The following is a 21,370-nucleotide window of genomic DNA, read 5'->3' as shown; positions in this document are numbered from 1 at the left end:
TTTTCATCAGGTGTCGAAGAGGAGGCAGCGACGGCACCTGAGGAGATAGCCCTATGGGGAGCCATGCTGAACTTGCTCAGAGGCTGCAGTGTCTTGAGGCCTGCTCTTGGGACGTATGAGCCTTTGCAAATATTAAGCCCTGGCTGACTGATGAGGGGAAAGAGCTGTCTGTTGCAGGATAGCTAGGTAAAAGTAAAGGACCCCTGGACGGTTGAGTCCACTCAAAGGTGACTATGGGGTACAGCACTCATCTCGCTTTCAGGTCAAGGGAGCTGGTGTTTGTCCACAGACAGCTTTCAGGGTCGTGTGGCCAGCATGGCTAAACCGCTTCTGGCGCAATGGAACACCATGATGGAAACCAGAGTGTACGGAAACACCGTTTACCTTCCCGCCACAACAGTACCTATTTATCTACTTGCACTGGCGTGTTTTTGAACTGCTAGGTTGGCAGGAGCCGGGACAGAGTAACAGGAGCTCACCATTGTCTTAGGGATTTGAACCGCGAACCTTCCGATCGGTAAGCTCAAGAGGCTCAGTGGTTTAGACCACAGCACCACCCTTTATAGTTGCAGGATGATGTCATATGGCACCTATCACTGTTACATGGATTGTTTCTACCCATTAACGGGATGCGTTGCAAATGGTTGCAAAGTTGACATAGTCTCTTGGATATAAACCTTGGATCTTGTAGCTTGTTTCACTGTTTCGACAGGCAAAAGGATGAGTTGGAGAGCTTGCAGATCAAGAGGTTGGGTGGCTCTGAATCTCAAGCGGCAAAGGGAGCAGCTTTGTTTCTCTAGTAAGAAATAATTCCTCTTCTTTCTCTCTCTCCTTACGCTTTGGGCTCTGCTCAGATGGGATCTGCCCAGGGGCTTGCAGTGGCGTCCACTCTAGTGTGGTGGGGGAGAGGCTGGTGGCCTGGGGCCAAGAATACTTGTTATCACCTGCTTCCTGCTGCGGATGGGATGGGACCCTGGCTACAGAGGGGGCTGGAAAAAAAGAGGAGAGAAAGAAAAACAAAAACAGGGAGGGATGTGGAGCCTCTTCCCATTCTCCTTCCACCTCTCCCCATTAACCCCTTCTTTCTTGCCCTCGAGGCTTTGTGTAGACACAGGGGTCTATTGGCAAATTCAGAAGCTCAGGGTACCTTCGTGAAAGTCACAGCCACAGCCCCTCACTGCCACGTCCCTTCTCAAATTATACAATCCTATAAGATAATATGGTGATCTTATAATACAGTAATAATCATCAGGGATGTATTGCAGCTATCTGTATCCATGTGTGCATTTCAGCTAGATCTATTTTCGATGCACATAGACGGGCAAATGATCTGGACTGCATCTTTCGTGCTTTATAGAATTGTAGAATTGTAGAGTTGGAAGGGACCCCAGGGCCATCTAGTCCAACCCCCTGCAATGCAGGAATCTCAACTAATGTATCCATGACAGATGGCCATTTGGTCTCTGCTTAAAAACTGCCAAGGAGAGTCCACCTCCTCCCAAAAGAGTTCTTTCCACTGTCAAACAACTCTTACAATCAGACAGTTTCTCCTATTGTTTAGTCGCAATCTCAAGTGGTGTTTACTATGAAGTTCCATTGTACTTAACAGAACTTGCCCCCGTTTTTTGGTGTGTGTGTTTTTTAAAACAGAAGCACAGTGTGTTTTGAGTTTTGCTAAATGCCTCGCTTTAGAGGCTGCAGTGGCTAAAAAGCTTCCCCTTTGCACTGATTGGGCAGTTCTAGGATGTGGAAGATAAGGACCTTTCTGTGGAAGGAGAAAGGCATCTTCGACCTACCCACAACCCCAGGCCACTAAACTGACTATACCTTCAAAGCACATTTGAAGCACATTCTTTCCCTCACACAATTCTGGGCATTGTAGTTTACCCCCCCCCCCATTACCATTCTCAGAAAACCCCTAACAGGGCCCAGGGGGGGTTGCCCGGGGGGGTTGCCTTTCGAATGTGCTTTAATGGTATAGCATGCACACACCCCAAGAGAAAATGTGATTTGCAGATGAAATTAAGGGTGATTTTGCACCCAGCCAGCCTGCAACCCGAGATGTGATAGGTTTCTTTATGGATTTCTGTCAGACCAATCTTCTTTCCTTTTCGGCCTACATGCTCCCTCAGTGGTCTGTCCTAGAACCTGTCTTTTTACCTCTCAATTGCTCTGAATGTAAGACCATAAGAGCTGTAAGTGTATGTTGAGGTTTCTTAATTGATGCTGCCATCATCCTTTGATCAGACCATGCCTTCCCAGTTCCCTGCCTCATTGTCTTGTCTTCTACCTGCACTACCTTCAGGTATCTGTTTCTCAGTCTATTGCCTACCCCTCATCCTTCTTTCAGCCTCATTGCCTTTGAGCACCCTGAACCTTCAACCCCCCTGGCACTTCTTCCTGTTCCTCAGCAATCCTCCATAGGGGATCTCAACCCAACTGACACTTTCCCCTTCCCTCATAGGAAATGTGACCCCTCTTTTATTACTCTCATTGCAAATGCATGGTTTGCAGTGGCCCTCTGCTGACATCTGGTGGCCAGAACTGAAAGTTTCTGCCTCAAAGAAAGGCTTTCCTATTACAGTACAGTACTTGGTAATATTTGCATGCACACAAATGGCACTTCACATATCTGCTTCAAGAAACAACAACATGCAACTAACTTCCGACGAGTAGTGTGTGAAACACCAACAAGAAGGCAGCTTAGTGGCGCAAGTAGCATCTCCAAAAACAAATTGTGGTAGTAGAATGTCGAAAGACCCTGCACTTTCAACTGTGGGGAGGGCCGTAGCCTAGTGATAAGAGCATCTGCTTTGCAGGCTGAAGATCCCAAGTTCAATCCCCAGGATCTCTAGGTAGGCCCCATCCACCCAAAAAAATTGGAAAGCTGCTATTGGTCCGGGTGGACGATATAAGAGCTTGCTGTGCATTGCTAGACCAGTACAGACTGACTGATAATAAGGTGGATTCATAAGTTTATAACACAATCATTTAGTCTTCCAGGTGTTGTGGCCTGCAGCTCTCAGCAATACTGGCCAATGTGACCAATGGTCAGGGGTGATATGGGAGTTGTCGTCCAAAACTTTTCTGAGTCGGAGAAGTGCGGAGAGATTTGCCCCACTACCTGTTTAGGGAAGTTTTTAATATTTAATGCTGTACTGTTCTTAACACTCAATTGGGAGCCGCCCAGAGTGGCTGGGGAAACTCAGCCTGATGGGGGGGGGGGGTATAAATAATAAATTATTGTTGTTGTTGTTGTTGTTATACCTGGACTGGTAAAGTCAAGAAAGCCCCTCCTTCTATAGCAGACAGAAGGTTGGTGAGCTGGTGATAGGAGTTAGGGGACAGGAGTTAGGGGGCATCCACCAGCCACAATGGTAAAGGTAAAGGACCCCTGGACAGTTAAGTCCAGTCGAAGTCGATTATGGAGTGTGGCGCTCATCTCGCTTTCAGGCCGAGGGGACCAGTGTTTGTCCACAGACAACTTTCTGGGTCATGTGGCCAGCGTGACTAAACCGCTTCTGGTGCAACGGGACACCATGACAAGTGCCAGAGTGCAAAGAAACACTGTTTACCTTCCCGCTGCAGCAGTACCTATTTATCTACTTGCACTGGCGTGCTTTCAAACTTCTAGGTTGGCAGGAGCTGGGACTGAGCAACGGGAGCTTCACCTTGTTGCGGGGATTCAAACCACCAACCTTCTGATCAGCAAGCCCAAGAAGCTCAGTGGTTTAGACCACAGCGCCCTCTGCACCCCTGTTCTCAGCCACAATATATATATGATAATAGTATTAGGGTGAACCACCTTGAGCAATTTGGTTGGAAAGGCAGCACAGTTTTGCTTCTCTGTTGTTAAGCCTAGTAAATTCATGGTCAGCCAAGGTTTTGTTTGCTAAAGTCTAGCACAGGCTTCCTCAACCTCGGCCCTCCAGATGTTTTTGGCCTATAACTCCCATGATCCCTAGCTAGCAGGACCAGTGGTCAGGGATGGTGGGAATTGTAGTCTCAAAACATCTGGAGGGCCAAGGTTGAGGAAGCCTGGTCTAGCGCCTCCTTTGCCAATGCATAAAGTGTAAAGTAGGTAGGAGCAGGCCTTTTTTTGCAGCAGGAACTCCGTTCCAGCACCTCTCAGGTTGCCATTATGTATTTCACACTCACTCTCAAAAGAGAGAGTTGTTTGGGACACATGTATAGGATGTATCCTCAAACAATAAAACATATAGTTAGCCACATTGGGTACCCAATGTTCTGCTGCATGGATGCTTGCAGGCTGATGCCAGCAAGTAAGGAATGATTTATTCATTTTTGAGTGGTGGCGGGACTTCAACTTATTGAGATCATTCACCGGCCGTGCACAGAGAATGCTTATGCACGACACATTTGAATGCAAGAGTCAGCTAGTGTAGCTGATCCCGAGGAAGCCCTTGATTCAAATCTCGCCCCAGTCGCCACTTTCCCAGATTGCTTTGCACCTTTCAGGACGTTTATGAAAATTTAGGTCACAGGTTAATGTGTTTGTACTTTAAAGTGCCCCTGAGCTCTTCTGGTGAGGCTGTGAAGGGCTTCTTGATCTCTTCCACTTACTAATGGGATCAATCTGCTCAGCGTCCTCACAGCCAGATCCTATTAGCTGGGGTGAACAGTGTCAGCTCTGGTCCTCTAGAACTTCATGAGCCACCTCACCTTTTCCAAGGTGAACACAATCCTCATCCTGTCCCCTCTTTCTAGACAACCTCCACCCCACAAGGCTTTTTATTCCTCTCCAGTGGTCAAGACCTCTGAAATGGCAGAGTGTCCTACTTTGCAAATCTGTTTGAAGAAGTCCTCTATTTCAAAGGGCAAAGAAATCTTAAGAAGGGAGAGCAGGGGCTGTACCAGTTTGTACCTGGGCAGCAGACTGAGCTGGCGAACAGGCCACATGGTTGCATTCTTCCCGGCGATGGCAAGAGTTGTACAGGAGTGCCTTTCCAAGGGTGAGGAAGCTGTAGCCTTCTGTATGCCGTTGCCGCATGACAACCACCCTGATCCTCAATCATGGTCTGTGCTGGACAAGGCTGATGGAAACTGGAGACCAGCAGCACCTAGCGGGGTGCCCAAATCTTTTTCAGAAAGGGCCAGATTTGATGAAGTGAACATGTGTGAGGGCCGACCAAGGTTGTTGAGCTTTTTTTGTTTAGCTTTTTTTTTTACAATTATACCCCAAAGTTGTTGAGCTTTCTTAGAATTGAAGTTTACCTCAAAGTTGTTTAGCTTTTTAAAGGATTTAACCCCCAATTTGTTGCGTTTCTTTTAGGATTTTACCCCAGAACATATACTGCCACAGGGGCCGGATTAAATCAACGGACAGGCCAGATTAGGCCCCCGAAACAGACTTTGAACATGCCTGATCTAGTGCCACAGCTCTACCACCCCTGACTTATTACAATAATTATTACCAAAAATTACATCTGTACATAACAATACTCACAGAGCATTTAATGCAAATTTGTGTCCTCCTTTCTTGGCAATGCATAATCAGCCACGCTCCACCCTTACTCATCCCACTTTTCCTTTTTGCCTCATTCTAACTGGATTCCTCCCATCCAGCCCTTTTGCTCAGGCTCCTCTGCCTCGATCGGCCTCCCTCTTCCTCACCTGTCAGTCCACTTCGCCTCGAGCCATCACTGCTCTGCTCTTCCTTCTTTGCTCAATGCTCCACTTGGGGGCAGAATTCGCTTTAGGCAAATAGGTGCCATTGCTGAGGAAAGCTTCCATAGGATCCCAGGGTGGCAGTCAGTCAGTTTGTAATGCACAGTGAGGAGTTGTGTCAAGGAGCACTTACTCTCAGCAGGAGCCTAGCCAGGATGCTTTCGGGCCATTACCTATTTTGGGGTGGGATTCAATCGCATACCGGCAGATTCAGGTTGTGTTGTGCACCTACTTACACATGATCTGGTGCTCTCCTGCAGCGAAATCTGCTTCTTCCCTTCGGGAGATGCACTGGAAAGCAACAATTGCTTGATGCATTGGCTAACCTCCCTGCAAAGTGATCTGCATGCTGGTTAACTAGCTGGCTAACCTCCTTGCAAGCTTTGTGCAAACAACTCGGGATGAACACTCAATTTAAAACTCAGCTGGCAGTGACCCAGTGTCTAGTATTTGGGGCTGGATGTGTGTAAAGCAGAGTGGGATGTCAGTGTTCTCAAGCAGACCTAATGCAATTCCCAGGGGGCTGGGACACAGAACTCAGGTTGTACTGGAGCAAAAATATTTATACCGAATATAAGCCACACCTTTTAAAATTCAAGGGCGGGGGGAGAGGGAAAAAAGACAATACCCGAATATAAGCCACTCTCTTAAAATACCACAGGCACTCACACCTGTCTGTCTGTTTCAGCAGCGATATCGTGTTGTCAGGGTGTTTCTTCCAACAGCACCTTTCCCTCCATATACACAGATGGAAGGACTAGAGGCCTGTTTTCTTGAGACTGCAAAGTCTACATAATAGTTTTGGCAACATACAATTTTTCTTTCTGGGGGGCGGGGGGGGGCGGTCTCGTGCGCCCTCGGTATTTGTTAGATGGGAGCAGATGTCTAACAACAACCTGGAGGGGTCCAGCTTCCCTAGCACACTTAATTTGTTGTTGTCGTCGTCATTTCTTTATATATTTTCTCGTTTCCCGTCTTGCCAACATCTTTCCTGAATTGAGTTGAACCGCACACAGCATTCCAGATGTGGCCATACCAGGGCTAGAACAAGGCTTTTGGTGGATGCAAAAATTGTGTTGTGGGCTCACATCAAGTTTAGTCCAGTGTTCTGTTTTTACAGATTCTTCTGAAAGTTTGTAAGCAAGGCCTGAAGCTTTCCACACCCCATACCCCCCGTTAATTGTCCCTGGCAGCTGTCATTCAGATATACACTGGTTCAGTGTATGGAGCTTCTACTGAACAACCACAATTAATTTGACGGCCTTAGCTAACCCCCACCTTTTTATTTATAAAAAAGGCCATTTAAGCATTGGCTGAGCATTACTTAACTTACTTTCAGAAAACAGCTATCTGTTTAAATAAATAAGCAAATAATTTGGTTTCTTTCTCACACACTTACCACTGCCCCCCAACCAAATGCAGAAATTTTGGGAGGATTTAAGCTCACAGGTATCTTTTTTTATATGAAATAACAGCTTTATATACATATCTGAGAGGTGCGCAGCACATGTCCTTTGAACTGAGGAAGGAGCACTCGGGTGGGTGTGTTCTTGCTTCAACTCTCACCCCGATTTTATGTTTGTAGATTCAAAGACACAAAAATCAATAATAAATTTGTGTGTGGGCCCTTCTCCGTTCCCCCACCCAAATCCCTCATCCTTACCCCAGTACATGGTGCCAGTCACATTTTTCTTTCCTCTTAAGTGTGGTGGTGATTTGTGTTTTGAATCTACAGATAAATCGGGAGTTTTCCTTGCCGTTCGTCTTAAACTTCTTGGCCAGGATCCAAAGCAGCTTGGAACTAGTTCTACAAACCCCAAAGGTCTGAGGGCTGCCATTCTGTACCCGGTGACCTGGGTTCAAGTCCAGCTCAACCCAGTAGGACTTAATTCTGAGCAGCAGGACATCTGTTCTTTTAGATAGCTGTCCTATACACATCTACTCAGAAATAAGTGTGACTGAGGCCAATGGGGCTCGATTCCAGGTACATAGAACAACAGCCTTACAGTACAATGCTGTGTCTACTCAAAGGTAAATCCCACTGAGTCCAATGGGAGCTAACCCTGGGCATAGCATGGCAGAATTAGCGCTGCTCTTCTTGAAAAGCAGCCCAACATCCACCCTGCCTTTACCCAGGTGTGATGGCAAGTGGTTTGTGATATGGCACAAGGGTAAAGAAGAGGGAAAAGGACCCGCACTTTTCACTGGGATTGTGTAAGGCTCTAGAACTGGCTCTTTAAAAGTCCCAACTGGCTTTTATCCCTCCTGCCCTTAAAAAAAGTGGGACAGGCAAAAACTATTCTTCCCAGAAAAGAACAAAGTGAAAAGAGCCCAAGGAACTGAGAGATATTTCCTCTCACAAAATGCTCTGTGACAATTCTTATAAAAGGGAGTCTTAAGATTTAAGGGCGGTTGTTGTTGGGGTGGTTCTTTTTGGTTAGTGAAAATGTGAAACAGTGCACAATGCTGAGTTTGGGTTTTTTTTGACACCCCTACCTCAGAAAGCTGGAGGGCTTTTGCTCAAAAGAATTTCTGTCACAGCATTCATAACCCAGTCTTGTTCTCCCTCCACAAATCTTTTCAGTGCCTTCTTGAAGACACGTTCTGTCCATTGAAAGAAGCCCATAGCCAAACAACACAAACCCAGCCAAAGTTAAGTACCTTTTATCTCACACTGATTTTAAAAGTGCTCAACTGTGGCTAGAGAAAACGGGTTAGCATTTTAAAAGAAAATTGTGACCCAGCCGGTAGGAGAATCTGTGTCCCACCACCCTGATCTCCTCCTTGCCACACACCCCTCCTAGAAATCCTCCAAATTCCAAACTTTTACAAAGTCTTCTTTTAAAATGTATTTATATATATTTTATATATATTTATATATATAATATTTCTTCTTTCTTAAATGAATGAATCCTTCTCTCCCTCCTCCTCCTTTCTATGTGTAGAAGAAAAACCCTGAAGAACTAATTTTACTTCTCTCTCTCTTTCTTTTTTAATTATTTGCTGGTGTCGGATTTTTTTTTTTTAGGCATGTGGGGGGTGGGGGTGGACAAGGAGTGGGGAAAGGCAGGGTAAAGAGAGAAAGGTTAACTTTGGGTGGTCAAGTCGAGGATGGAAACGGAGCAATAAAATAAAAAAACAGGAAACAAAACAAGAAAACATTACACCCTTTCCCCTGAAACATCTGAAATGCAAACTCAACTGGGAAGAAAAGAAAAAACACCACTTCATTTTCACTGCAACAAGAAGCAGGCAACTCCTTAGTGAAGGTGTATAACGTGTGCACGACAAGGGTGAGTGTGTGTGTGTCGAGGGGGGAGGGGGATGCGTGCCACATAGGAGGTGAATTTTTCTGTAATCAGTTGGGTTTTCTTTTAATATATATATATATAGATATATATATGTATGTAAAGTCTCGCTCCTAGATTTTGAGCTTCTGTCCTTTTAGATTGGCTCGTTGATCTTTATCCGCAGAGTCCAGAACTTCCTGGATCAGATGATCTGTGCCTCTCCAGGGGGGGGGGGAATGTCCCGCAAATTGGGGGGGTCTTCATTGCAAAAGTGGAACCCTGTTTTGCTGGAACCGTTGAACGAAGGGTAGCGTGCTGGCATGGAACAGTACGTGTAAGCCCACCCCCCCTTGGGCCCAACTGCAGCCCACGGAGTGCCGTGGAGGGGGAGGGAGGAGAGACCACTTGCAGCGGCCTGCTGTCCCATGGCTCCCCAACCCCCTTGCCCCAACCCTGCTCCTCAGACGTTTTGTCCAGGCAGGCCCCAGGGAGCAAAAAGACCAAAGTGTGCAGCAGTCAGCCGGGAGGGTGGGGGTCAAGCAGCTTGTCCCGGTGGCCGCTGCGGTCACGGCGAATGTGTGGCAGGACTGCTTCTGTTGGAACTGGGGGAGAGGCTGGGGCTGCAGCTTCCCGGAGGGGGGGCGAGGCTTCCTATGCGTGACGGGGCTCCCGCTGAGGCCCCCAAAGTGTCCATGCCTTCCGAGTTCTCCAGCATCTCCTGGATCAGCGGCGGCATCGATCCAGGGATCTCCATCTTCAGCGTGATCACTCTTTCGGCACCTGCGGGGGGGGGGGGCGAGGCAGACAGGCGACTTAATGCCAGAGGTAGGTGCCAAGTCAGCGAAGTTAACTCTTTATTCAAAGGGCAGCTTAGCAGACTAGGCCCAGTCAGCACAGAAACTCTTCTCTGTAGGTCTTGCCCAAAGGAGGCAGTTGCGAGGACTGAAGGTCCCCGTCTTCCCACAGCTCTCTAAGACTCCTCCCTCCCCCAGGCCCCAAGCAATCTGAGATTCTGACGCCTTGCCTGTCTTTGCTCTGCTCTCTTCATACCTTTTCTGGTTCGGGAGGAGGGGAGGTGGGTACTTGCAGGAGGGGAAGACGCCCTGGCTTCTTCAGCAGCCTGCCTCCAGCCTGCTCTCTGCCACAGCCTCCTCCTGCTCACTAAACCCTGTTGCCTCTTCTGCTTCCAACATCTCCTCCCAGTCTGACCCCTCTTCTCCCTCTGGCTACTCATAGTCACCCCACCACCAATCCCCTGGTTCTGAGCCTCCTTCCTCTGGAGATTCACCTTAGGGGTTCTCCAGATGGTGCCTCCCCCCCCCCCATTCCTCTGCATCCAGCCAGTCCATGTCTGGGTGGGAGGAGAACATAACTCACACCACCTTTTTGCTGAGCCTCCCCTCCTCGCCCTGCACTGGACAGCTCAATAATGGGATGATCCTTGCTTTGCCCCCGGGTCACACACTCTTGTCAGGGAGCTGCAAGGAATCTCTAGCAGATGCTTTTGAATACCTGTCTGCTGCATTCACGCTTGGGAGTTTTTAGGCATTTTAGGCACGTTTCAAGTCTCTAGTGCGCATCTAAAAATGGAGAGAGAGACTCCCTGTGCAGAACCCGGAGCCCTGCCCTCACCCTTTGCGCTGATGCTTCTCAGGTCCGTGATCTTCATCAGCATCTTGGGGAACATGTGGGGCTTGCTAGGCCTCCTCTTCCTCACGTAGATTTTCAGGGCTTCCAGCAGTGGCTCCTGCAACTTGTCCACACGGTCCGGCTGCTCCAGGTCTTGCCGATCTGGGCAGAGGGAGGGGAGGGCAGGCATTTAGAAAAACAACAGGCTAAAAATACATCTGCACAACACTCAGAATACAAAAAATAAGAGAAAAATGTGCCTAGTAAGAGCCATTGTCTATGAACCTAACAGGGAATTTGTGTTGTATTTATTGATGCATGCATCACAATACATGGATACACACCCACACCCATGGCCAAAATCACTTCTGAAACTATGAGAGATATTATTCCCTCCCCCTCCCAATTGCTTTGCACGTTTAAAAGATGCACAACAGGCAGAAGTTACACAGCTGCAGTTTCTTCTTTCACACCTGTGGAAAAGAAGCACACACCCCATGATCACGAGACCAGGTGGGAACCACTGCGTTCCAGACAAGCCTAGAAAATTTCTAGCGGGTGGAACCATACAAATACAGAATTCACACATGCTGCTGCGTTTTGAGACCACGGTTTTCCTTTGTTTTCAATGTCCTTCTCTTGTTCTAAGCCCCAGGCTCCACAAATGAATTTGCCTTAGGGTATGGGTTACATCTCACACTTGAGGGCCACAATGGGGTTTCCTACACCCAAATCACTTCTAAAAAAACTCCACAACCACCCACAAAAAAAAAACCACCACACATGTTGCTTGCTGCATGTGATGATCGCACCATAGGTCTGTTTTGCAAAAGGCGCCTGCCAGCGAAAGTTGTGACTTTCCAGTGTCATGGTGTGCAACTGGCGCATGCTTAAAAGCTACAGATCGCAACTGCGCATGTGGTTTTTGCACAGTAAAAGTCAGTGCATGTGGGTTCCCCGACAACATTGTCACCAATGTGGGGAACAAGCTTCCTCTAACCTTTCAGTCATTAGCATTGGTGTTTGAAAATATTCTGAACCTCACAGCGCATGAAGGCAACCCCATCTCTCCTCCCCACTGCTGAACCTTGCAAAAATCTCTCGTTCATCAAAAGCTTTCAAAAAAGTAAGTAAAAAGTTTCATGCCTCCCACCAAAATAACTTCCTGCCACCAGATGGTGCTGTTGGACAGGGATGTCCCCTATTGAAAAAGCCCTGGCAAAATATAAGACGTGCAAGGGTTTGCGATAATTCACAGATCGTAGTCAACAAAAATGTTTCTAAAGGAACAATATCGGGTGAAGAAAGGCCCAAGAACTATCTCCCCTTGCTTCAGAGGAACCTTGGAAACAGTATTTTGGTGCAAAGGCACAGGGGTCTCAATTCTCAGCATCTGTAGTGTTCTTTTTTTGGGGGGGGGGTTTGCACCCAAATACTTTGCTCTAAAATAAATATAACATCACTCATAGACCCCCTGTGGAGGAGGGCAGGCTTACAACCATCCTTGTTCATGTGAATATAATTTTGCCTTGGGAGACTCAAAGCCCCGTGGCTGAGTCTCAAGCTTAAGAGTTTTAACATTCAGGAGCTGCAAATGGCAAATGATTTCCTGGTCTTTTAACCCTACTTCAGGCTGCAATAATAAAATTCAACAAAAATCCCTGCACATGAATAAATAGCTTATCAGGGAGAGAACGAGACCAAACTCTTGACACGTTTGGTCTATGTACCAAGGAGTTACTTTGTTTTGCTTTAAAGGAAGATGGGAGAAAAAGTCACAGAAATTTAGATGGAATGGTTCAGGGAAATGTTTGCTACAGGATTCCAATGGCCGTTATAAACTGGCTTTTTTATTAGGTCTTCCTTAAGCGATTCTCATTTCAAGCAAACAGTTTTGGACTGCTTCCATCACTACAAATATTCACTTCTGGGAACACTTGCCTAAGGGAAACAACAAAAACCAACTTAAGAAACCAACACTGGGGAACTGGACTTAACACTTCTGAGTGCAAGGAGAATCCTAAAATCTGAATTCTAGGAGAATCTGGCCTGTTCCCTCCCCAAGGCCCCATCGGCACTCAATGTTTAAAGCAACATCACGCCACTTTAAGGAAATGTAGTTTGTTAAGGCTGCTGAGACCATTATTTCCCCCGTAAAGCTACAAATCTCATGAGTGGTTTAACAATCCATGTGTCTTCTGAGGGAACTCTGGAGGGGCCCAGGTGAAGAAGCTGTGGTTTTGCAAAACTTTAGTTTTGTCTGATTATCAGGGTTTGAGGGACAATACACACACACATACAGAGAGAGCCAGTGTGGTGTAGTGGTTAAGAGCGGTGGACTCGTAATCTGGGGAACCGGGTTCGCTTCCCCGCTCCTCCACATGCAGTTCCTGGGTGACCTTGGGCCAGTCACACTTCTCTGAAGTCTCTCAGCCCCACTCACCTCACAGAGTGTTTGTGGTGGGGGAGGAAGGGAAAGGAGAATGCTAGCCCCTTTGAGATTCCTTCGGGTAGTGATAAAGCGGGATATCAAATCCAAATTATTCTTCTTGTACATACACAGTGCAGAGCTATGATTATGACTATATGCATCCACTGACCAAACCCTGAGAATGGAGGACATCGGTCCTGCTCTCAGTCCCAGTAATGGTGCTTACCCCCGCATATGAGGCAGATAGCGCTGAGGAGCCCTGTTTCGGCGTCATCCATCTCGAGTGGCAGCAGCTGGTTGGCGAAGGCGAAGACCAGGTCTGTGAGGGGCCCAAAGCCTGCGTTGTGCATCTGAGTGCGGTTGAGCGTCAGGCCGTCCGAGAACGTCATGGTGTCCTGCTCTGGGGTGTAGCGCGTGCATATCCGTAGGATCTAGGAAGGAGCATGCGGGGGAGAGGCATGCATCACACAGAGGCTCCCAATGCCTTCCACATTCCGCAATGCTATTACAGTGGTACCTCTGGTTACGTACTTAATTCGTTCCGGAGGTCCGTTCTTATCCTGAAGCACCACTATAGTTAATGGGGCCTCCTGCTGTTGCCGTGCCGTTGGAGCACGATTTCTGTTCTCATCCTGAAGCAAAGTTCTTAACCTGAAGCACTATATCTGGGTTAGTGGAGTCTGTAATGTGAAGCGTCTGTAACCTGAAGCGTCTGTAACCCGAGGTACCACTGTAATTGGTTACTATGAGGTGGTGGATACGGGTTCATTTGTATGCTTTTTTTAAGAGATGAGAACCAGAGTATGGAGCAAGCTTGTTTTCTGCTGCTTCAGAGGGTAGGAGGAACCAAACCAATCAATTCAAACTACAGTGCTACCTCGGGTTACAGACGCTTCAGGTTACAGACTCCGCTAACCCGGAAGTACTACCTTGGGTTGAGAACTTTGCTTCAGGATGAGAACAGAAATTGCGTGGCGGCGGCAGTGGGAGACCACATTAGCTAAAGTGGTACCTCAAGTTAAGAACAGTTTCCGGTTAAGATTGGACCTCCAGAACAAATTAAGTTCTTAACCCAAGGTACCACTGTACAATCATATCTCAGAAGTCAAATGGAATCCGTTCCAGAAGTCCGTTTGACTTTCAAGAATGTTTAGAAACCAAAATGTGGCTTCTGATTGGCTGCAGGAGTTTCCTGCAGCCAATCAGAAGCCACGGAAGCCCCATCAAACGTTCAGGTTCCAAAGAATGTTCGCAAACCGGAACACTCACTTCCGGGTTTGTGGTGTTTGGGAGCCAAAACATCTGAGTACCAAGTTGTTCAGGATCCAAGGTACGACTGAACAAGAAAGGAGGTTCTGGCTATACTTTAGGAAAAACCTTTTTGCTGGTGAGAGCTGTTCCAAGAGTGGAATGGATTGTGGACTCTCCTTACAGAGGGGTTTTAAAGCAGTGGCTGGATAGCTTACCTGCCAAGGATTCTTCAGCTGTGATTCCTACATTGCAGCAGTTGAACTAAATGACCCTTGAGAGTCCTTCCAACTCCACAATTCTCATGTACTCAGGCACCTCTACCCCCTATAGCATAGATGCTTCGACTAGTCCAGGGTTTCCCTAACTTGGGTCTCTAGCTGTTTTTGGACTACAATTCCCATCATCCCTGACCACTGGTCCTGCTAAGCTAGGGGTGATGGGAATTGTAGTCCAGCAACAGTTGAAGACCCAACTTTGGGAGACACTGCACTAATGCATTGGGGATTCACTACTGGACCGTGGAATGATCTAGGGTGGATAGCAATGGCAGCACGGCCACCATAATGATAAAAAGAAAAGGGTTCTTTGGTTCTGAGGAGGCTGAAGATGTCTGCCCTATAGGTTCAAGGATTCCAATGACTTGCCCCTGTTGGAAGGAGGGGTGGGACTCACCAGGATGTCTAGACAGGCGGCTTTCAGGAGCGTGATCTGGTCAGCGATGGTGAGTGTGGTGAAGCCTGGCAACTGCTTGGCGAATTCGACTGTCTTGATGATACACTTTGTGGACAACTCACTGAACTTGTCCCACAGGTCGATGTCGAGAGAGACCCGCTGATCCGAACTGTTGTTCTGTGGAGCAGGGAGGAGAAGAGACCAGAAAGTCAGCATGAAAAGACGGAGAGGAAAAGAGGGAGAGCTGAATGCATTTGAGATGGGAACAAAGGGGGGGGGGTGGATTCCAGCCCACCCCCGCCTCAATTGAATTGGAAGATTAAGAAGAAATAGATTCTCTGGCTACACTGTCTGGCCACCTTGCCTTCCCGTGAAGTACATGACTTGATCACGTTTTACATTTTTTTTTCTTTAAAAACCTTTTTATTTTAAGAAACAAGTAGTATTCCAATGTAACATATACAGAATAAACACCTCTAAACAGTGACAACAATACACGAAAACATAAAATCCAGGCACAGGTGAGGAGAAGAATTTATTATATTTTTGTGTTTCTCTGTCATTTTGGGGGCTAGCTTTAAAAGTAACATCTTCCAACTACGGACAGCTTTTACAAATGCGAACGAACATTTCATGAGTGCCACATCTGCACATATCGGGCTGGGACTTGTGTCTCGCCATCTTTCTGAACTGCTGGCCTAACTAAGCAGCTCCTCTTGAGACACTCAGCTTTCACCTGAGCAGTCCTGGAAGCTGCCTTGCGTAGGCCCTGTAACTAAAAGATGGGATGTATTTATAAAACAACACAAGCAGGTTCCTTGCCCTTGTGGCTGGATAGAGGAGCCTAAGTAATGTGGCAAGGGCCCAGGGGAAGCTCAGGAGCAAGGAGAATGGGGCTGCCTAGTCCAGCTAGCGGAAGGGCCATTGCAAATATCTCAGATTCCATCCCTGGTTAAAAGGACCACAAAGGAAGTGATGTGGAAAGACCTTTTCTCTGCCTCAGATTCTGAAGAGCTGCTCCATGTGGAATGAACGGACAATTAGTCTGGACTCTGCAAAAGGCAGTTTCAGAGGGAAAGCAATGGAATAATAATAATAATTTATTATTTGTACCCCGCCCATCTGGCTGGGTTTCCCCAGCCACTCTGGGCAGCTTCCACAGGAACCAAAAATACACTAAAATATCATGCATTAAAAACTTCCCTAAACAGGGCTGCCTTAAGATGTCTTCTGAATGTCAGGTAGTTGTTTATCGCTTTGACATCTGATGGGAGGGTGTTCCACAGGGTGGGCGCCACTACCGAGAAGGCCCCCTGCCTGGTCCTTGTAGCTTTGCTTCTCGCAATGAGGGAACCGCCAGAAAGCCCTCGGCGCTGGACCTCAGTGTCCGGGCAGAAGGATGGGGGTGGAGACGCTCCTTCAGGTATACTGGACCAAGGCCGTTGAGAGCTTTAAAGGTCACCAGCACTTTGAATTGTGCTCGGAAACGTACTGGGAGCCAATGTAGGTCTTTCAAGACTGGTGTTATGTGGTCTCGGCGGCCGCCCCCAGTCACCAGTCTAGCTGCCGCATTCTGGATTAGTTGTAGTTTCCGGGTCACCTTCAAAGGTAGCCCCACATACAGCGCATTGCAGTAGTCCAAGCGGGAGATAATTAGAGCATGCACCACTATGGCAAGACAGTCCGCGGGCAGGTAGGGTCTCAGCCTGCGTACCAGGTGGAGTTGGAAAAGCAAACCAGCAAGGACTAAGGTGCTCAACTAGCAAAACTGATCAAGGTTGCAGAGTTATGGCTTGTTTTGTTTTTGTAGAGGAATTTCAGGGAGTTGTCCAGCACAAGTAGAGCACAAGACACTTAATCTCAGGATCATGGGTTCAAGCGCCACACTGGGCGGTATCATAGCCCCAGCTGGGGTTCCCCACCCCAGCTGACTGCCTATGGTTCCCACCTTCCCGCCAACTGCACCAATCAACACTTCCAGCTCCCACTTCCCTCCCACTGCCTCTCTCGGGTTGCCACTCACCGTGGTGTACTTGCCCAGCTGGCAGAGGGCAGGGAAGGTCTCCTGGTGGGCTTTGCGCACTTTCTCTATGAGGTCCTCCACCTCAGGCGTGATGATGTAGCTCTCCGAACATTCCTGCTTGGGGGCGTCTTTCTTCTTCTTGTTCCTGTCGTTCCGGACGGCTGGAGAGGAAGGCAAGCAAAGAAGAGAGGATCGCAAAAGTGAGGACCGGCGCTTTCCGAGAGAGTGAGAAATCAAGAAGAGCCCTAAAGGGAGAACCAACCCACCCTTCCTCATCTTTGGCCATGGCCATTATTTGTGATTCGTTATATAACAACAACAACAACAACAACGATAAATGGAAAAAGAAATGCACTTGAGATGTCTGATACTGAGTCACACCACTGGTCCATCAAGCTCTGTTACTGTCAACACAACCTCAAGGATTTAAGGCAGGCAGGGGGTATTCCCAGCCCTACCTGCAGGGATTGAATCAAAGAGCTGGAAGGCCCCCCAACCCATGGCAATGCAGGAATCTCAACTAAAGCATCCAAGACAGATGGCCATTGAACCCGGGGCCTTCTACAAATGAAGGGTGCTCCACCACCTCCGCAAGGAAGGCATCCAAGAAACAAAGCCACGCAAATACAACAAAAATGCCTCCGCTGATTGTCGTCTCTCAGCATCCTTCTACTGGCTGTCCGCCCTGCTCTAGCTCCACCGACAGATCAGCCTTCCCAATCCAGGCCACTGTGTGTTACGCTGGAGAGTGAGCCTGCAAACTGAAAGTGGGCCTGCAGATCGAATAGCTCCTGAAGTCCCAAGAAAGTGATCACAACAGCGTTCGGAATTTGCCAGGTGCATTTGGCACCTGGCCATCGGCCACTTGCTGCGACCAAGTGAAGGTGCCTGACGCCTCCACCATCTGGAGGTGCATGCCTGGGGATCCTTGGATCTTGACTGTTTTAACACACTAGCTGAACACATCCTGTAGAATTCTACCCATGATTTTTTATCTGCACAATCAGAATGGGATTTCAGGAACCAAAAAGCTTCATTGAAAAATACGACTTTCGAGCTGTCTGGACCACCAAAAGGCAACTAGACATTCCGTTTTGGTGACTGGTTTAAAGAGGCATTCGGCACCTAGCTTATATAGCTGAGTTTCTAACACTGGTTGGCAACTAGATGTTGCAGGAGAGGAGGGAGGGAGACACCTCCCCTACCTGCCCCTATAGTAAACTGGAGCCGTTCCCAATCCTACCTTAGTCCTGGAATGCAAACAGAATGTATTCATTCACCAAATCATTTACTTGGTGCCACAACATGCCACAAGACATCTTGTTCACTATGTGGCAGCTTTTCATGCCCCTGGGAAGCTAGGAAGACACAACCTGGCCTCATGACGGATGTGTGTGCATGCAATATGTCCAAAGGAGCATGTGTGTGGGCCCACATACCCACATGCATGTGTGTCCTTTCCAGAGCTCAGTGACTGGCAGCCGAAGCAACAGAAACCATTCATTTATCCAGCTAAGTGTGGTTTTCTTTGCTCCCAGAAATATTTAACCATTATATTCTTACTTCCAATCTCAGTCTGTTTGTTTAGTTCAGCACTTCTATACCTTTTTCCCCTTGGTGCCAAAAAAAGCAGCACCTGAGATCACATTCAATCATCACAGTTTTTAAAAGTCATTTCCAAAAAAATCACAGAGATGCTTAGAAATAGTTATCAAAGAACAAAGCGAAAAGAGAAAGACGTGCTTAGTATAAAAATGACCAGCCGCCGTTAAGAAAGAGCCTTCTTCACGATCAATGAAACTTTAACCAGCAGCTGAAATGTCAAGAAATGTCAGTTTGAGGTGCCTGCTCTGGAGGCACATATTCCAGAGCTTGAGAATCACCACTGAGAAGGCCCTGCACATGCGCACACAAAAATCTATCAACCCAACAGAAAAGAAGGGTCCAAGTGAACATGAGATTGCAGGCATTTTCCTTCAGGGGGAGTGCAACCCCATCAAGGGAAAGGAGAACAGGCAACCCTCCAGACCTAAGCTAGCCTGCCATCCTAACCTGTGCCTTGTTTGACCTGCTCCACTTTCAGCCATTAGTTCCTGAAATGTCTTCCTCCCCTACATTAGTGCTCCCTAAGACCTACCAGGGGCGTCGTCCTCATGAGGACCATCCACTCAGCAAACTAAGAGTGGAATTCTCTTCCACTGGAAACTTGCCAACGCCCAAATCTCTTAAGGAAGTGTTTACAACCTTCTCTGCACAAGCTGTTTATTGGCACATTGGGGGGCGGGGGAGAAAGCTAGCAAAGGGAGCAGAGCTCTAAACATTTGTTATGTTGTGCCAAGGTATCTGAAATGGGTTGTTTCCTACATGTCTTCCCGTGAGCAGCTCTCTCTCTCTCTAACCTGCCAGGAACCCTAAACATGAGAAGGGGCTAGAAATTCAAGCAGACAAAAGAAAGTCAAACCAGAGCCTCTTAACTAATTTAATTAACCTACATAGAACAAAAAACTGTTCGCAAATTACAGAACTAAGACCCAAGGGCTGCTAAACAAGACGTGGCCACATGCATCAGATTTGTGGCGTTGCCTCTGCGTGGAAGGGATTTATCAAGGCAAGCACAAAGCTTTGTGTATGGTTTTTTTTTTGGTCTCTCTTGTGGTATTATATCCTTGCATAGGACTCAAAAGTAGGATAATTCCTGGAGGAAGTCATGTGGGAATGCATGGTTGGTGTGTACCCTTTTGGGGTTTATTTTTTCCTTAAAAACATACACACACTTATATCTATATATTAATAAAATAAATACAAATTGTGAGGCGGCGGTAACGCCAGATGAGTCTTTCGCTCACAGTGGGCTGGTACATTTCACCGCCCTGCCTGAGGGAGGAGGTGGGGGCGGGAGGGAGGGGGATAATTCGGAAATCAGTCATGTCTGCTTGGCAAATTCAATAAAGCGCAGTCCAGACAAGCAGTTGGGGCGGGGGGGAAATACTGCATCCATCATCACATAGGGGCTGGGGGGGGGAGAAAAAGCAGCTGGCACAAGGAGAAGTGTGTGTGTGTGTGTGTGTGTTGTTGGCGGATCTTAAAAGCAGATTTGGGAAAGGTGCCCCCGCGTTCCTCATTTTCTGCGCCCGCTCCCTAACAAACATTTCAGTTTGGTTTGTACTTGAATTCCCTTCCTCCCTGGAAAAAAGAGTGGCTCTACATCTCAGGAAGACATCGGCTCCTGCCCTGCCTTAGCTCTGTACCTGAATTCAACGAGAGTCGTCCTCCTGCTGGCTATTATTTGGTCAGCAAAGTCATCTTTCTCTCCCTTAGAACATCTCCAGGGGCGACAGATGGACTGTGGTCATTAAAAAGGGACTCCAGGATTATATATTGCTACTCAGCAAAAATGGGTGGAGAGCAAGGCCGGGACTAGGCCAGAATAATGCCTGCCCCACCCCACATCTTCCTGATTGCCCTATTTCTTCATTATCCTGTTTCTCACCTAAAAGGCAAAAGGGGTTGGGGAGGGCAGGACCGCCAATGTCCCAGATCAACCACCGATTCCCCACCCATCCAGCCCTCCCTTTCGACTGGATCAATCTGCTATTTCCCCACCCCAAGGGTTTATTAATCTCACCCTTGGAGTTGTCATGGCGAAGTGGGGTTCCCTCCGCCCCCACCCCCATTACAGTCGGGAGCCATGACAACTAGGCACTGCAGACGCCAGGAGGGCCCTGTCTGCGTCATTTATCTCTGACATCATCAATCACCGGTTGCCGGGGAAACACCCTCAAAATTAGCACAAAGCAGAGGGGCGAGCTCCATGCACCATCACTTTGGGGTGAAAGCTGGAAAAATCCCTCCATCTCAATGGCAGCTGTTTTGGGGGAGGCTGGAGGAGGGAGAGGGCAGTCATGGTGAGCTCCCCCCTCCAAGAACCAGCAAGAATGGGGAACCCTTCCCCTTTCCCCCCAAAATATGTGAAACTGGACGTAATGTCCTACATATCCACACAGCTGCAACATCCTATATTTGCACTGGTCAATTTGATGATTGATTTATTTTTAAAATGCAAACACTGCATTATTATTATTTCCGCAAGAGATGTCGTGCGGGAGGAAAGATACGGCTGAGTGGGAAGTAGAGAGCGCATTGGCAGGGAAGCCATAACCAGGCCTTGAAACCTCAAGGAAGGCCTAGCGATCATGCATGGCCCAGACATTCTGGGTTGCAGCCAAGACAAACCCTGCTCAGAACAGGCCCCTTAAAGTTAAGGGACATGACTAACTTGGAGTCACCAATTTCGATTGAGTCTCCTCTGAGTACAACTAGCACTGGGTACAACCCTCTCTTTGCTAAACCCTAGAAGTTTCATCAACACAACCACAAACTTTGAAA

The 21,370-nt window shown here is 47.7% G+C and overlaps 1 protein-coding gene and 1 long non-coding RNA gene across 5 annotated transcripts in view; one reads left to right on the top strand and one right to left on the bottom strand.

Moving 5' to 3' along the window:
• The first annotated feature begins 6,494 nt into the window (after positions 1-6,494).
• Positions 6,495-8,655, top strand: LOC309355617. Its single transcript, XR_014162566.1, has 2 exons — positions 6,495-7,393; positions 7,424-8,655. It is a non-coding gene; the product is annotated as an uncharacterized lncRNA (long non-coding RNA).
• RARA (retinoic acid receptor alpha) overlaps positions 8,656-21,370 on the bottom strand; it is a 186,835-nt gene continuing 174,120 nt past the window's right edge. For all 4 annotated transcript variants that reach the window (XM_081886353.1, XM_081886352.1, XM_081886351.1 and 1 more), the window contains 5 exons: positions 16,985-17,145; positions 14,962-15,138; positions 13,265-13,469; positions 10,611-10,769; positions 8,656-9,758 (listed from right to left, as the gene is read on the bottom strand). In XM_081886353.1, coding sequence (XP_081742479.1) covers positions 9,544-9,758; positions 10,611-10,769; positions 13,265-13,469; positions 14,962-15,138; positions 16,985-17,145 — 917 coding nt within the window. In that variant the 3' untranslated portion in view covers positions 8,656-9,543. The remainder of the gene's footprint in view (positions 9,759-10,610; positions 10,770-13,264; positions 13,470-14,961; positions 15,139-16,984; positions 17,146-21,370) is intronic.

This window comes from Podarcis melisellensis, assembly GCF_964234715.1.
Source record: "Podarcis melisellensis genome assembly, chromosome: 13".
Lineage (NCBI taxonomy): Eukaryota > Metazoa > Chordata > Lepidosauria > Squamata > Lacertidae > Podarcis > Podarcis melisellensis.
This window is presented reverse-complemented; position numbering and strand designations above follow the sequence as displayed.